At 42.0% G+C, this 16214-nt stretch overlaps 3 protein-coding genes across 3 annotated transcripts; 1 reads left to right on the top strand and 2 right to left on the bottom strand.

Annotated features, from left to right (window-relative positions):
- Positions 1–4352: 4352 nt before the first annotated feature.
- Positions 4353–8456, bottom strand: LOC136434479 (tRNA methyltransferase 10 homolog C-like). Its single transcript, XM_066427296.1, has 5 exons — positions 8334–8456; positions 7144–7652; positions 6292–6407; positions 5852–6017; positions 4353–5117 (listed from the first exon to the last, which is right to left on the bottom strand). Exons 2-5 carry the CDS (start codon positions 7633–7635, stop codon positions 4416–4418), a joined length of 1476 nt encoding a protein of 491 aa, XP_066283393.1. The 5' UTR covers positions 7636–7652; positions 8334–8456; the 3' UTR covers positions 4353–4415.
- Positions 8457–8698: 242 nt separating this feature from the next.
- Positions 8699–10598, top strand: LOC136434478 (thioredoxin-like protein 4B). Its single transcript, XM_066427295.1, has 3 exons — positions 8699–8904; positions 9562–9713; positions 10227–10598. Exons 1-3 carry the CDS (start codon positions 8773–8775, stop codon positions 10390–10392), a joined length of 450 nt encoding a protein of 149 aa, XP_066283392.1. The 5' UTR covers positions 8699–8772; the 3' UTR covers positions 10393–10598.
- A 20-nt stretch (positions 10599–10618) lies between these two features.
- Positions 10619–15330, bottom strand: LOC136434477 (zinc finger CCHC-type and RNA-binding motif-containing protein 1-like). Its single transcript, XM_066427293.1, has 8 exons — positions 15254–15330; positions 14732–14914; positions 14251–14279; positions 13862–13973; positions 13187–13294; positions 12637–12737; positions 11901–11985; positions 10619–11473 (listed from the first exon to the last, which is right to left on the bottom strand). The coding sequence occupies exons 2-8, from the start codon at positions 14813–14815 to the stop codon at positions 11315–11317; spliced, it is 678 nt and encodes a 225-aa protein (XP_066283390.1). The 5' UTR covers positions 14816–14914; positions 15254–15330; the 3' UTR covers positions 10619–11314.
- Positions 15331–16214: the final 884 nt, after the last annotated feature.

Here is a 16214-nt window from a genome sequence, read left to right as displayed (position 1 = left end):
GGATGGATGGACGGACGGCTAGATGGATGGATGGATGGATGGATGGAAGGATGGATGGATGGATGGATGGATGGATGGATGGATGGATGGATGGATGGATGGAAGGATGGAAGGATGGAAGGATGGATAAACGGATGGATGGATAAATGGATGGATGGATGGATGGATGGACGGACGGCTAGATGGATGGATGGATGGATGGATGGAAGGATGGATGGATGGATGGACGGATGGACGGAAGGATGGATGGATGGACGGCTAGATGGATGGATGGATGGATGGATGGAAGGATGGAAGGACGGATGGATGGATGAACGGATGGATGGATAAATGGATGGATGGATGGATGGATGGATGGACGGCTAGATGGATGGATGGATGGATCGAAGGATGGATGGATGGATGGACGGATGGACGGAAGGATGGATGGATGGACGGCTAGATGGATGGATGGATGGATGGATGGATGGATGGATGGATGGATGGAAGGATGGAAGGATGGATGGACGGATGGATGGACGGACGGATGGATGGATGGATGGAAGGATGGAAGGATGGATGGATGGATGGATGGATGGATGGATGGATGGATGGATGGATGGATGGATCTTACCACCTTTTGAGTTGCATGGTAGTGAAAGCCAATTTACATATAGCAGAACTGGCCTATCCAACATAGCATGTGTCCTTATATAAAAGAGTGGTGAATAGTTGGAACTACTGCCAAAAGCAGCTGGTCAATGATCCAGACTTGTAATGATACGCGGTCTGTGTACATTTTACCAATGTCTTGTCAAAAATCATCATCATCAGACAAGTAGAGGTGAGCGTCAAAAATGATGAGGAACATTATCACACATCATAAGCTTGCCGTCGAATATGTGGGGACATCATTTTTGTACCTTTAAGGCTGCATATGGGAACCTATAAGAATTCATCGTTTCACAACAAAACGGTACGAGAAAGACATACTGGTGCATGTCCCATAGGACTCGCCAATCACACAACATGACATGATTCGCTGTCCTTTACACAAGTAGATGGAGATGAAGGAGACAATCTCGTTATGCCTAGAGAAAAGAATGTTCTGTTTCCGGGTACCAAACTGACCCTAGCAAAAACGTGCCGACCCTAGCCTTTTTTTGGGCCGCTGGCAAGGGGCATGAAATTTCCGATCTGATATCTGTGTGATGACCAAAAACAAAATTCCAAGACGTGTTGCAAATCTTCATTTCACACACATTTTCCCAAGGCCTTATAAGCCCCCCCCCCCCTCTCACTGGACCCGCGGCACGCTGGCGGCGTCGTTGCGGCATATCGAATTAACAAAGCACTCAACGAGTTTCATAGACAAAAAACGAATCTTTTTAAGCTTTGTGTATTTTGTTGTATTTTTGGTCATACTTGTACCCTTTAGATGGCTAACTGATATTACCATTATAAAGTCAATGGTAACACGAATCCAATTGAGGACGCAGCGACGCCGCCAGCGTGCCGCGGGTCCAGTGGCTTTACCATCAGCGCCATCCCACTCCGCTTACGAATTCCCCATTGGCGTCCCCAGATGATGGCACCGTCCAAGAAGGATGCTTCCGGACAGATCTAACCGACGCGAAGATCCAGACGGCAGAATTAATGAAAGGATACATACAGAAGCGGACACGTATTAGATCGTGCACCGGTCGCTTCTGTTCATTATGGACGTAGAATCAGATTATAACGTTTTCTCCCTTTGGTCGGCACGCGGCACTTTGTTCCTCCTAACGGGGACCAGATATAAAAGCGGCACGGTGTAAGATCCGAGCTGGAGGAGCCGACTGACGATGTCTTTGAAGGCCTTGATTGCAACGTCACGACGGCAAGATTGGCACTGAGGCGCTCGTTAGCACGGTATTATCTGTCGTTTTCGGACTACAAGTCTTCTACCCAGGCCAGATGACCATCTGTCAGAAGACATACATGTAGGAGATGGAGAAGAAGCTGAATCAACAGGTAGGAGACATCTTAAAACATTTGAAGCCACAAGCTTAAAGCCCTGTTTATATATGGAGAACCTCATCGTTGTTGAAGACTTTGCATCATATGGTTCCATGTAGCAATGGTTCGCCTTAAATTGGTCTTGAAATCAATTGGTTGACTTTTTTCTTAAATGCGGAAACGTCTGTAGTCACTTCCCTACCGGATTCAACGATCTGGACTTCAACAAAAGCAAAGATTTTCCGTATTGGGTCATTCCGGTTTGGGCTATCTTTCTATCTATGAAGAAAACAGATTTCCAATCGCCATTGCCAGTCAGGATTGATAAATTACCGTGATTATCTTTTCATAGGATGAACCGACACGGCAGATGAAAAGGAAACTCGCGCAGAGGACGGGGATTCTGCTGGGTCAGCCATGATGAAGTGGTACAGAGGACGGGGATTCAGCCATGATAGCCGTCCAAGTGTTGCGTAGGCGTTGTGCACACTGTCTGACACAACCGTGTGTACCTCTCCTGCGGCACATCTGGACGGCATGTGCGCACAGCCCGCAGACAGACCACGGATACAACTACTCCGGAGGTCGGATGGGAAGATTGGACCGTTTTCTGATCCGTCCCACAGAGTACGGATAAGGCGGTCACATTAGTGCCTCTTTTCCGTCTACAATGTCTCCATCTCCTACAAACGATGTTGAACTACAAATTAGACAGACGCCTCAAGCGTTACATAATTATATACTTTCTCATGGGTTACATTAGGGCACACAGCTAGTCTCCAAGCAATATTGTGATCTTCAGATTTGCTGAGTTTTCTGACAGCCAGCCATACAACATCAGCGACCTAGCGGTCAGATCATGGGGTCCAGTCAGAACCCGTCATGATTTTGCCTTTGACGATTTTACTTAATGAATTGATTTTTTGCGACGGTGTAATTTTCCAAAGGTCGTATGCGTCTATGCAAGCTTTCTCTCAAGACTTCATACATTTTCGTAAAGTTCATCTTATTTTTCCGTCGGCAATATTATGTCTAGATCTACAGTGTAATATAAATATACAAATGATATCGAACTACAAATTAGACAAATGCTGGAAGCAACAAACGCACTTTCTCATAGGTTTCATTTGGACAGCACATTATCATTCAACATGTCTCTGTTGGACACCCTACCTAGTGGGTAAGTACATGTAACGTTAACTGTGGCAGGAAGACTGTTATTAGGAACAAAGTCATGCAGGATAACATATTGCACCCTTACTTATTACTTCACCATAAGGGATCGAGTGAAATATTGTTTATGCGCGGTCTGACTCCACATGTGTAGTCTCTCTGTCTGTGCTTCTACAGTTTATTTATGTTCTGCCCCATGGTGCTTACTGTCCTTGTCATGGTAATACTCTGGTTCCAGTACAAATGTAGAGTATTTAAAATTTTCAAACTCAAGAGTAATGTCGTTAGTCTGTTATGTTAACCAATTATTTGCCAAAATGTTGTTGTATTTTATAAAAGATATACCTGGCCTGGAAGTCTTCTTGCCTAATCTGCTAAGGAAGGCAGGATACATTCTGCAACTTACATATGCACCTTTTCAGATTACTGTGAATGCAGAAATGTTTGCGGTGTTTTTATGTTTGCAGTTTTCGCGGCTACCGTTTCACGGCATACTTAAAACCGCTGCAAACACTTTTGTCCAATACTGTAGCAGTTTGTGACTGCCGCAAACTTAAAACCACTGCGATCACTTCATTTTCGCCATAGCGCGAAATAAAAATCATGCTAACTTAAATGCATTTTCAGAAGCTTGCAACATTGTGGATGCCATTTATTGTCGAAGTGAAGAAACATGCCGACCGTTTTCTGTTTATTATTCGATACAATAATAAACAGTTCAGCCAACATAACTGGAAATAATCCCATAACTATAATGTATCGCTATGGAGACATATTGAGCATTGTGTTTTCTTTTCCCTGGTCTATCTATATGAATATCAGCAGCCCAATGCTTAGCCTGGATTCTTATCAAAATATTGGTAACAAACATCCTGTCCCTTGTTTCACATTGTCCTTCTCATAACATGGTCTGAGACATGTAGACCATATTGAACTGGTCCACTTCTACTAGAAAACCTACACAAGGTAGGTAATCGCTTTGTTTGAAACAGTCTCAAAGATGAATCATCAGTACCTGTATATGTATCAGTACATGTATGTAGCTTTTAAATGCAGGGTGAATCAGTACATGTATGTAGCTTTTAAATGCAAAGTGAAATTTTCCAATTTTTACTTTTTCTTGTCGTCTGTACATAATGCTCTGCTTTGTCCTGTGGTGCATGATTTGCAACTTAATGCTATTTTTGGGATGACTGATTTACCTCATGGGCATTTTTCTTTATCCCTTGTAGTCTTTATTCATCTGTAACATCTATTAAGTGACTTTAATCTTCAAACCAAGCCTTTGCTTTTCTTCTGTCCACCCTCGGGAACGCGTCCCTCTCTTCTCTCTCATATCTCATCCTCTGTCCTCTCCTTTGATGCTGGAACTTGTTCCCGCCCATCCCCGGGCGGATTTGTTTCTTCGCCAGCTCGCTCCTGAGCCCGTGGTGCTTACGGGTGGGCACGTGTCGGAGTGCGGCCTCGAAGTCGTTGGTGTTCTTCAGCGCCAGCATGATCTTCATCATCTGGTCTAACGTCATCACTTTGTCGCCCAGCCCCCACCAGAGGTAACGGTCCAGGGGGAGCGCGGCGCTCGCTATACCCTCACGTTTCACCTTCGCGTACGACAGGTTCGTGGTGAGTTTCCTGTCAACGAGAGCGCCGATGATGTAGACTTTGTCGGGCTCGAACTTCGTGAGCTCGCGGGGCGAGTCCGCCGTGAGATACACCAGCTTCTCCCTAGGGAACAGGTCCAGATAAGACTTCTCCGTCACCGTCCCCAATATCTTGTCGGCGAAGTTTTCGTCCGTGCGGCTGCGAGCGAGTTCCTTGTAGGTCTGCCCGTCGTGGCGGAGGTTGACGAGGTGCATGTGGAATGGTTCCGTGTCCTGCCGGTTGGCTCCCAACGCCTCGTTCAGCTGGTCACACAGGTTTATCTTTTCTCTGAACTGCATCTCGTCCTCGTAGCTGAAGTCAAACACCAGCTAGAAAATGGTCGAGAAAGGAAGAGTTACAGAACAATCTTCCTAGTTAGAAAAGAATTAATTCTCCATCATTTGTTGTCATTCTCAATTATCGATCACACAGGTTGATCATTTCTCTGAACTGCATCTTGTCCTCACAACACAACACCAGCTAAAAATCAAAGAAAAAAAGTCCTAACAAGACTTGTTTCTCCATAGCTTGTTATCATTCTCCATGATTTTAGAGCTGAAATGAAACATCAGCTAGAAACTAAGAAACAAAAGTGTCATTTCTTGGTTATTTGATGTTATACTGTTTAATTCATTTGTTTGGTTGATCCAAGGAACAACTAAGGGGAATGTCAGATAAATGCCAAAACATCTGTCAAAACAAAGCAACAACTTACTAGTAGAAGACTACTAAACTCAATCAAAGCTGTCAATTCTAATGTGTACGTAGTTCTCTTCAGTCATTGATCTATCTCTTGTTTAAACTTTTAAAAAATCAACATAAACTAAATGCTGACACACAGACACTTCTTAATATGTATCCATAAATCATCATTATCATCTCCGGATGAAAGTAAACTCCTGAAGGAGAAACCATCTTCAACCTCAAACCCTGTCATTCTACAATATTCAAATAACTACAGACACATCAAGACAAACAAACACACAGACCAAAAACAATACCTCTGTTTTTTTAAAATTAATCAAACAATGTATATGACAAATGAAACAAAAAATCATCTCACATCGGAGCCGAACATCATGTTCCTGGCCTGGTTCCAGCCGTAGAACAGCTCCATCTTCCTGCCCCAGATCATCGGCTGGAACGTCGTACTCTTGGGGGCGGGTCCCTCCAGCAGCTCCTTTCTGCGCTGCTGTTTGGCCGCCTTCTTCTCTGCAAAACTCCTCTTCCTGGCAATTCAATAGTATTGATGATTAGTTTGTGCCTATGAAGGCCTACACAGATGCAAACATTTCATTTCAAGAAATGCATATACACTTTTACTGCATGTCTAAGAAAAGATTATTGTGCAGATATCTCTTTTAAATAAGATAGTCATCCCCAACTGTGTTAGGACTCACACATCATTTGGTTACAGAGTTTGGCAGCAGGGAGATGGTTAAACATATACTGTATGCAAATACATGTTGTAGCTGCATCCCAAAAATAATAAAAGAGGCTTACTTGTACTCAGTCTTGATCATGTAGTCGACAAACTTCTGTCTGGCCTTGTTGGTCTGAAGACCCATGAACTGCTCTATGTGGCGATCAGTGATGGTCACTTTCTCTACGTCAAACCTCTGCAGAGAAATGCAATAATCGGTTAATTAAGCCCCTGTCACACTTGTTGTGCGTATATACAAGCTGCATGAGTTGCGTATTAACATGTTTTTGGTTTAGGTTAAGTTTGCAGCCGAAAAAGTTATTTCTTTGGTTTGATAACTAGACTGCTCAACGTTGGGTCAGAGTAGAAAACAACTTCCTCCCCGCAAACTTTACCTAAACCAAAAATATGTTACTGCGGAACTCATGCGCACTTGAATATACGCAGAAGTGTGACAGGGCCTTACAACTTAAACAACACTAGAGCACTCATTAGGGATGTCCCTCTAGCCTAACTGGTAGCAGCCTCACAGTTGAGCTCCTGGTTCCAATTAGTTGGTAACTAGCTAGGATACCCCTTTTTGAATCCTGGGACAGGACATCTCGGTTGGGGCTGCACCTGTCTTTTGGGAGGGACGTAAATTGGTGCTCCCATGTTCAAGGAGGTGCCTTGAGCATGTTCAACTTTAAGGGTAAGGGCTAGCAGCCCCTACCTGTAAGTATGTACCCTGCCAAAGAAACAGCAAGGAAACTTTCTGATCTATCTTCAGCTCTTGATTTTCGCCATGCCCCACATTTAAATTAATACAGTTACTCTATTCCTACAAGTTTGTATAACATTTATATCAAAATAGATACAACTGAAACTGAAAGTTTAAACTAACAAATATAGTACATTATCTATCTCTATGGCTAAATGGCAAGAAAACGAACCTCAAACATGAGCTCCAGCTCCAGCTGTGCCCTCTTCCACTCTTTCTCCTCTGGACTCAGGTCCAGACTGTCCAGCTCAGACAGTTCCTTGAAAATCTCAGGAGCGCGGGGAGCTAACACATCTTCGTTATCCATGGTCTCGTCCATAGGAACTGTGTCGCTTTGTGAAGTACTGGAAGGACTGTTTGAAGTAGAACTTGTATCTTTGCTTGCTGTGTTGTCTGTCTGCTGCATTTTGTCACTGCCATTTATACCATCTGTAGACTTGGAACTATAACATCTATGCACAACACAAGAAGTCCACTGTTGAGGGCAGGGCTCATTTCTTGTCCACAAATGCACTCCATACTTGCTAGGAGATGACACCCCCTGGTGTTGGTGACGAAAGTGGGACTGCAGAAGGAATGGCCGTGAATGTTGGCTGTAGTCTCTGTTCAGAACTCTGGCAGTCTGGCCGAGAGCAGCTCTTGATATTCTTGACAACAACAACATGATGAAAGCAGGATCACCTGTGTTGGAGAAGAAATGCATTGTGTTCATACAAAGGCTTCTTAACATACAACACATGTAGTAGTAATTAAGACTTAAAATTAAATTTGGTAATAATCCCACTCAGGAATTCGAGTACGCATGTGCAGTGTTAAAGGTGAAGGCCCTGAGACGTAAACAAAACCTGTCTTGACGTTGTTATGCAAATATAGACAATGTGGAGACAAGAACACCTTTGACAATGCACATGCATATTGACATTTCCAAGTGGGCTTATCATGCTTTACTTACCATCAGCAACATATAAACAAGCAAGAACTGTGACAATAGTATGTCTTGGACACGACATACAAAACCAGGGATTTCTGCTCCAGTACCAAGGAAAGCACCCAGGGGGCCAAAATCTAATAATTTCTTAGGTAGTTTACGAACTAGCAGTACATATCTATGACAATCCATCTAAGTTTCATGTGTAGTGCTGTTCAACCCCAAAGAAACACCACTGAAAACATTGCCATCTTGGCGGTGGAGACAAGCAAGCAAAACAAGTATGTCTACCATTCTTGCTACCATCAAATCCCAGTTAACGCAGGCACCCATGCCGCATGGCAGATATGAAGGTACTCAGTGCTCATGAAGTAACACAATTATCTATAACGGTTTAAGTATTAAAGTTTAAACATATGAATGTTTTCTCTCACCTTTCCTTTGTCGTGACAGGAGTTCAAGCAGGAATTTCCGATTAAATCTCACTAAACTTTCTCTCTTGGTGAGAGCGCCGTGATTTCACATGGGGGCAGCCATCTTGGGCATCCCACAGTTCAGTACGGTACAGATTAGTCCACTTTGAACACGGGAGTACTACCATGAAACGAGTGCTTAAAACTGTATTAAAACAGCATTCTTATAAGACATATATGAACGTGATAAAATATCTAATTACATGCTTTTCTATGATATTATCTGTTTTTTTGTTTGGTAAATAAAAGCTATTTTTTGTCCTTTACAGAATTATGTGGACCCTCCAAATGACATCACACCTACTGTTTTGAGGTCAATTGAGGTCAGGTACGAAGACTCTTCATCAGCTTTGTCTCCCAACAACATATTGGATCTGCAGCTGTCTCTGCCTTAATAAGGATGAGCTACCTTCTTCCTCGGCTCACCACGAAAAAGGAGGTGGACCAGGCCATCCGGAACACCGCTGAGTTAGTCCTGGTGCTGAGGTTCGGGCGGGAACATGATTCCGTGTGCCAGCAACTGGACGATATCGTGAGTTGTGTTGACAATTAATTTGTGTGTGTCTTGTGTGTGTCTCCTTGGTGTCTCTGTGTATTTGTGTGTGCATATATGTGCCCGTGTGTGAGTGTGTGTCAGGGTGTTTGTGTGAGATTAGTATGTGTGTGTGCATGCGTGTATAAATGTGTGTGTGTTATGCGAGTGTGTGTGTTCGTCTGTGAGTGTGCGTGTGCCTTTAATTATGTGTGTGTGAGTGCGTGTGCATTTATGTGTGTGAGAGAGTGTGTGTGTGTGCACGTGTCACTGTGTGTGTGTGTGTGTGTGTATGTGTACTTGTGTGTGTACTTGTGTGTGTGTAACTTGTGTGTGCGTGTGTCTGTATGTGTGTGTGAAATCCATGCATGTGAGTGTGTGTATATATGTGTGTGAGAGAGAGAGTGTTAATGTGTGTGGGTGTGCATGTGTGAAAGAAAGTGTGTTTGCGTGTATGTAATGTGTGAGTGTGAGAGAGCAATCATTGGTGAGGGAGAGTGTGTGCCTTGTTCATCAATTTTAGTCGGTAGTAAGACTACAGAAATGTATAGTATCCAAAGATATTTTGTAAGAACAAGTAGCTAACTGTTCAGCAATTGTTAACTAAATTAATATGTGCACAAATTATCATCAAGTATTTTTTTTCAACTTCCACAGCTATTCAAGACTTCCAATCTACTCTCCAAAATGGCAGCCATCTACACAGTGGACGTGGACAGTATACCGGTCTACACGCAGTATTTTGACATCACCCTCATCCCTGCTACCATCTTCTTCTTCAACGGACAGCACATGAAAGTAGACTATGAGTAAGTTGGTCATCGAATGTGATAGATACACATGTATGTCTGGTCGTGTTGCTTGACGGCAGCGTGTTCCGCTCAGAATCAAGTGGTCCCTGGTTCGAATCCTGCTGTGTCACCGATCTTGTGCCCTTAATTAGGAAAGGCTCTTTACACGACTTTTCCAACATGCCAGAATGGTCGTCATCAAGACCGTGGGCATTTAAGAAAGATATCACTCCTTTAAGTTTAACAATATTATGTGTGTACACCTTGCAGTATATCCTTCTCCTCTTTGAGATACTGTATATATATAGTATATAACGTTACAATAGATACAATGTAGATACCATAGCACATGGTACATGTTAAAATGCCATTTTAAAAGCTAAGTTGTAAGAGGGCTGATAAATTGCATTTGGTCCTTATTTCTGGTTTCAAAAAATTGTGAGGTTCATTGTTTTATCAGATTTTCTGTAGGGACATTTAAAAAATCTCATTTTCTTGTACTAATTTTCCCACTGAACTGCATTCCCACAGTCGACCGGATCACACCAAGTTCATCGGCAGCTTCAGGAACAAGCAGGACTTCATCGACCTGGTGGAGGTCATCTACAGGGGAGCCATGAGGGGGAAGGTCATGGTTCGCAGTCCCATCGACCCAAGGAACGTTCCCAAATATGAACTCCTTTACAAGGAAATATAGCCTAGTGTTAAAACAAGCAGGACTTATATCGACCTTGTGGAGGTCATCTTCAGGGGAGCCATGAGGGGGAAGGTCATGGTGCGCAGTTCCATCGACCAAAGGAACGTTCCCAAATATGAACTCCTCTACAAGGAAATATAGCAGTGTTGCAAAACACCTTTATCTTTGTCGAATAGACTGTATTATTTCTCCAAACAAAGGTTCGGAAAGTATTGAAAATTCTTGTTTTTAAATATGTACAAAGACTCTGGAATATACTTGATGCTTTGAAAAACAGCAGTAATATTTATTATACAGAAAATCCTTACATGTTTTAATACCATTTAGTTTGAAGATTGTGATGGGATGACTGTAATGTATTCTGAAGTGATAGCATGACAGCAAAACACACAGTGTTCATTTGTCTGTTTTCCATCTTATAATATTTATAATAAGGAAATCTAGCTGTGTGTCCAAACACATTTATGTTGTATAGATAGATAATGTACAGATGTTTCATATAGAAACAGGAGAACAATTCTAAAGTTCTTACTTAGGAATACACGTGGAGGGATAAATTTTGTATATGATTATCAATGAAGATTATGAAAGTTACTCAAGCAACTGAACAGATGTTGTAAATGCTCAATGTTTTAGATAGCATCCATTAAATTTTGTTTTCATCAGTGACTGAATTTATATTTTGTACATGTACTTTGAAAAAAATGGAGCACCAAACTGTGTATATCTATCTACACAAAGGCTTACTTCCTCAAATAAAAGTCAACTCAACTTATACAATTCCATTTAGTTTCATGATTATGATAAAAATTAGGCTCAAATGAAGCCATACTAGATAACAATTGTCTCCTTGAAAATAATGTACATGTATAATCAACTCAGAACATCAAAGCTAAAACATGTATGACATGTGATATAATTTCTAATCATGGTCATGATCACTGATATCCTCTTCATCACTAAAGTATTCATCTTTCTTGAACTTCTTCTTCTTGGTGTCCTCGGCTTGTGAAGTGCTGGCCTCGGCATAACTGCCTGTAGCCACTCTGTATCTGTACTCCTCTTCTTCTATCTTGGCTTGCTGGAAGTGCAGATAAACAAGAAGCATTATTTGGAGGGCATTTTCTATCAGTTTCCACACTCTTGAAAATGGAGGATGCACTTCTAGCAAAACAGAACAACATGAAATTACTTCCAAGCTTCACCCAATAAAATCATTGAATTCTGTTGCTCTATGTCAACATGTCTTTAGGTATGGAAACAAGGCGGGGGTTAGTATTTGATTCTAAAATTTCTATTTAGATCTGCTGGGTCTTGGTAAGGCTAAACAAGAAAGACTTACCTATACAGGACAGAACACTAAGAAAAACAATGATACAACTTAATGTTTTTTTTCCTAGCTTTCCCTTTCTAGATCACAGTTTAAAGATTTGATTCCGTCAAAAAGAATGTGGTATGTAACAGGTACAAGGTGTAGTTTGTCCCTTGTGAAAGCATAAACTGCTGACCTCATATCTGATGGCTGCCCCCAGACTGTCCAGTGCAGGGTCCTCCCCCTCATCACTCTCCTCTTCCTCCTCCTGGTACTCTTCTCTGGGAAGTACAGAAAGACTTTCCGGGTTAGATTTCATCATCATCCGTCAACCCATGGGGTCACAAACAAGCTCCACACTAACAGATTTTCTGATTAGATCTACACCTGAATGTTCACCTTTTCATAGTTGATGGACGAGCAGGGTGGGGGAAATTCTGACTTATTACACACATTGTACACGTATCATAGCATTAACATTGTGGTCCTCCTCCAGGACAATGTTGTAGTCCCTTATTAATCATATGGCAACTTGCCATGCGATGCCCCCCCGCCCCTCTCAACAGGGAATACTTGTGCAGAATAAATGTTTTACACATACAGTGCATAACACAGAAAGGACACTGGCATTAGTGAGAAGATCTTGTACACGTGTACAGCAGCTTGGATTGTATTGATATTGAAATTTCCAGAGTTTGTTGACATGGATTACGTTTGTGTGTCTTGTTCATATCTGCATGTCCAATGCTCACAGAGAGCTTGCAGGAAAAAAGACACAGTGGAAACAAATGAAGAAAGACTGTTCAGAATGCAGCCAGAGGTTGTTTCCATAACTACCTGAGCTGCAGAACACAGTGGATCATTACCAATGCTAACAGATGCAAACAACTGTATATGACATGTTCAGATCAGTCTTCTGTGTTGTGACTTACTCTTCCATTTGAGACTTCTTCTTTTTCTTCTCCTTCTTTGGTGGAGGTTCTCTCTCACCCAGGGTGTTCTTTGGACATGCATAGCTCAAGTGGCCTTCTTCCTAAAGATGTAAAAATAAACCACATGGAATACGTTATCCACTTAAAGTACTTCTATATTCTCACCTAGGTTATCTATGACTACTGTAAATACAGAAATGTTCGTGGTGGTTTTATGTTCTCGGTTTTTGTGGCGACGGTTAACCGCGAACTTAAAGCCACCGCAAACATTTTTGTCCGATACTGTAGCAGTGTGTGACTACAGCCCTGCCGCAAACTCAAAACCACCGGAAAAACATAATTTTTGCCTTAGCGCGAAATAAAAACCATGCGAATTTAAATGCATTTAAACTAATTACAGTATTACTGAAAAAGTCATTTCTTATGCAATCTGACCATTTCGTTTTAAACAAACACATCTCGACCTACGCCATCATTGACAACGAGGAAGCTTACCAGTTTCTGACATAAACATCTACATGATTAGCAGTCTGACAATTGTAAGCCTTACCCCACACTCGTAACACTGACTCTTGTCCTTGTAGACTTTCCGTCGGATGAAATCTGATGCCCGTCCATTGTCTTTTGCCATGCTGCATTTGATGGTACGTCCAAATAACTGTAATACAGAAAATGGTAAATTTTTCACTCACAAGTGGTTTAACATCATGGTAACACTACTTGTAGGGTCAAAGAAGGCTCAACTGGAAGATTATATGTTGTGTATATAATCTATGAAACAAGCAACGCAGTGTTCTATTCAGCTTTAGATTTTTGTCCATCCAACAGTTTATGACCTGATGAGAATATCCTAAATTCTGAGTTTGCCCATGAAGGGGACCTTGGATACTCAACGCCCCTTTTGATACTGCCTTCCCACCGATAGATCTGCTTGCAGATTAGATACAAGCACCCTTCAGTGTAACACACCAGCTTCGCACGCAAGCCACTGGTTGTATTACATCAAGGAGGTTTAATAGAGACTTTGATGAAAATGAGCTTTAACCATTCGGATCAAAGCCGGGGCCGCGCCAGGGATACACAATGGATCGCAGTGGGGCAAAACAAAAGGGCCCAGCAGGGCGCTAGCCTGTCCTCTCTCCTGTATTAAACCTCCTTGATTACACTAAATGACCTATCACACATAACCTTTGCTCATCTAGCTGTAAGTGACTAGCAGACCTACCACTTTCCCATTGAGTGCTCGTACACAGGCGTGTGCCTCTTCCCTCTTCAGGAACAGAACGAAGGCCACTCCTTTACTCTGTCTGGTGACCTTGTCTCTCATAACTGTCACCCTGGGTAAGGTAAAACATAGAAAGTAACTTTCAATGTAGCCTGGTAACCATACTAACGTACCATCAGGAGCTCCCGTTATCTCTACGGTGCTGGGAGTAATGCCCACCCGCCTAGTCAGACTAAATCGTGCTCCTAGCAGCATTTTATCGGTAAACTGTAACTGGGGGTCATTAATCTCCGCCAGTGAGAGATTGTGTAAACACAGGCTACCCCCCCTCAGTTTATCCATAATTATTGTTAGCCTAAACAGTTCTTTCTAGCTGGATATATACTCACTTGACCACCTTTCCATACTTCTCAAATATCTGGAAAAGAAAATCATTCAATGTAATTAGAATCAAATAGAATTGAATTGTGATTCATGTTAATTCAAAATAGTATGTGGGTCGTAATATTTTAAGGGGCATAACATCTATTAACACAATTCCACAAGGTATATACAATGTACATGAAATTCTGCCACACTGAAAAGGTACATCCAAACAGATCTCCAACCCAACGTCCCCCAGTATAGTGCACTCCAACTGTGCATACCTGGGTGGGTGATGCACTACTAGTAGAGATCTCTCAAACACACTGCTTTTCAACGTGACATATCTAAGAAACCCGGCAGATTTATGTTAATGGCGGTTAGATACGTAGCTCTATAACTCCTAGTACCATTGTCCCCAACATCAAATTGTTTGACATATAATTTGTTGTATACTAGTGATGTGAATTTGATTATCTTGAATCAAACATGAACAGTTAGACTTGCCTTATGCAGGTCGTTGTTGGTGAGGGCAAACGGCAGGTTGGACACGTAGACTGTGGTCTTACTGGGGGCCAATCCACCGCTCATGTTTGTTACCTTACTTGTGGGTGTGTTCAAGAGGCAAAATGTGGTTTCCTGGCGTTGTCTAGATCACAAACGTTACTTCTGCAGAAGCTTAAGCTTCTTCTGAAAAGCAGGCCAGAAAGGGTTAGTATGTTAACGTTACATAAAGATAATGTTTACAACCACAGATGAGTCACACTTGCACAAGTGACCACCTATACATACATCAAGTAAGGTACATGTAGGGTAGTAACAAATTATTAGCAAAATCATATTGAAATCGAAAATGCCTCATATTTATGGACAAAATATATACAACAGCGTTGTACCAAAAACATTCGCAAACACTGGCCGTTCTAGAGGGTCCACAGTTGAATGTAGCACATACATACAATGTTTAAACAGTTATTTAGGCCTATGGTACAATAGTTTAGAACATACATAATCTACCAACCCACAAACCTTCGAAATAAAGCTAGAAAGTCGAAACTCTGTCACATTTGTTGTCCATGGACGCCATCTTTGTGACCTTTGACCCTTTGGAATATTCCATGTTCGCGATAGGTAGGTCGGATGGGTTACATCAAGGATATAATGTCCTTGGTTACATCGATAGATGCACTAACTAGTATCCAGCCAATGTTATATCTTGAAAAAGAGATGTACCAAATGAGGATGTGTTTAGTATCTATTGACAGGCCAAAAGGAAACTTTTGTTACATCATATACTTTTTCTACATTTCAAGGCAAATTCAGTACTGTTGTTGTGGAAAATAATGCTAAGGTCTGAATTTGGCTGGCTATTCAACTTGAGTGCTATCTAGCGGCCGCGGGTCCAAGAAAGTCGCAAGGGGTCCCAAAATCTGACCACATATCAAATTTCGAAAAATAGGTCCAAAACCAACAAACAAATAAACAAGGGGCACCGCAAACAATGTCAATTTTTTTCTTCAAAAGTCACATTTTATTAAGAAATGCTTGTTTTACTCTGGGACATCGAAGTGTGCCATTTCACACAACGGACAGGTTTTTCCCTGCTTGCCACCTGCCACTTTTCATTCCTCCAGAATATCAATGATTAGAACTAGAACAAGGTTTGAATCGTGACCGCTACGTGGAATGTGTGATTCTACCAGGGTTAGGTTCCATCCTCAGTTTTAGCTTTTCTCCGCTCTCCGAAGTCGCCGCGTGACAAGCCATGGCGACTACAGAACTTCAGAAGGGCGTTTTTGCTACCAAGGCCATGTTGATTTGATTATATGGATGACATCATTTGGGGGCCCAAAACTGATGCGAGCGTGAGAGAAAGAAAAAAAGGTGGGCAAAAAAAGTTGCCTTCATTATGAAATCTACGTAGCCAGGAAGAATGGAGAAGACTAAACACAGTATACCGAAATATAGATTCTTCATTTTTGACTTCGGA

Source organism: Branchiostoma lanceolatum, chromosome 5 (genome assembly GCF_035083965.1).
Source record: "Branchiostoma lanceolatum isolate klBraLanc5 chromosome 5, klBraLanc5.hap2, whole genome shotgun sequence".
Lineage (NCBI taxonomy): Eukaryota > Metazoa > Chordata > Leptocardii > Amphioxiformes > Branchiostomatidae > Branchiostoma > Branchiostoma lanceolatum.
Note: the sequence above shows the minus strand (reverse complement) of the source record. Positions and strands in the feature narration are given on the sequence as shown.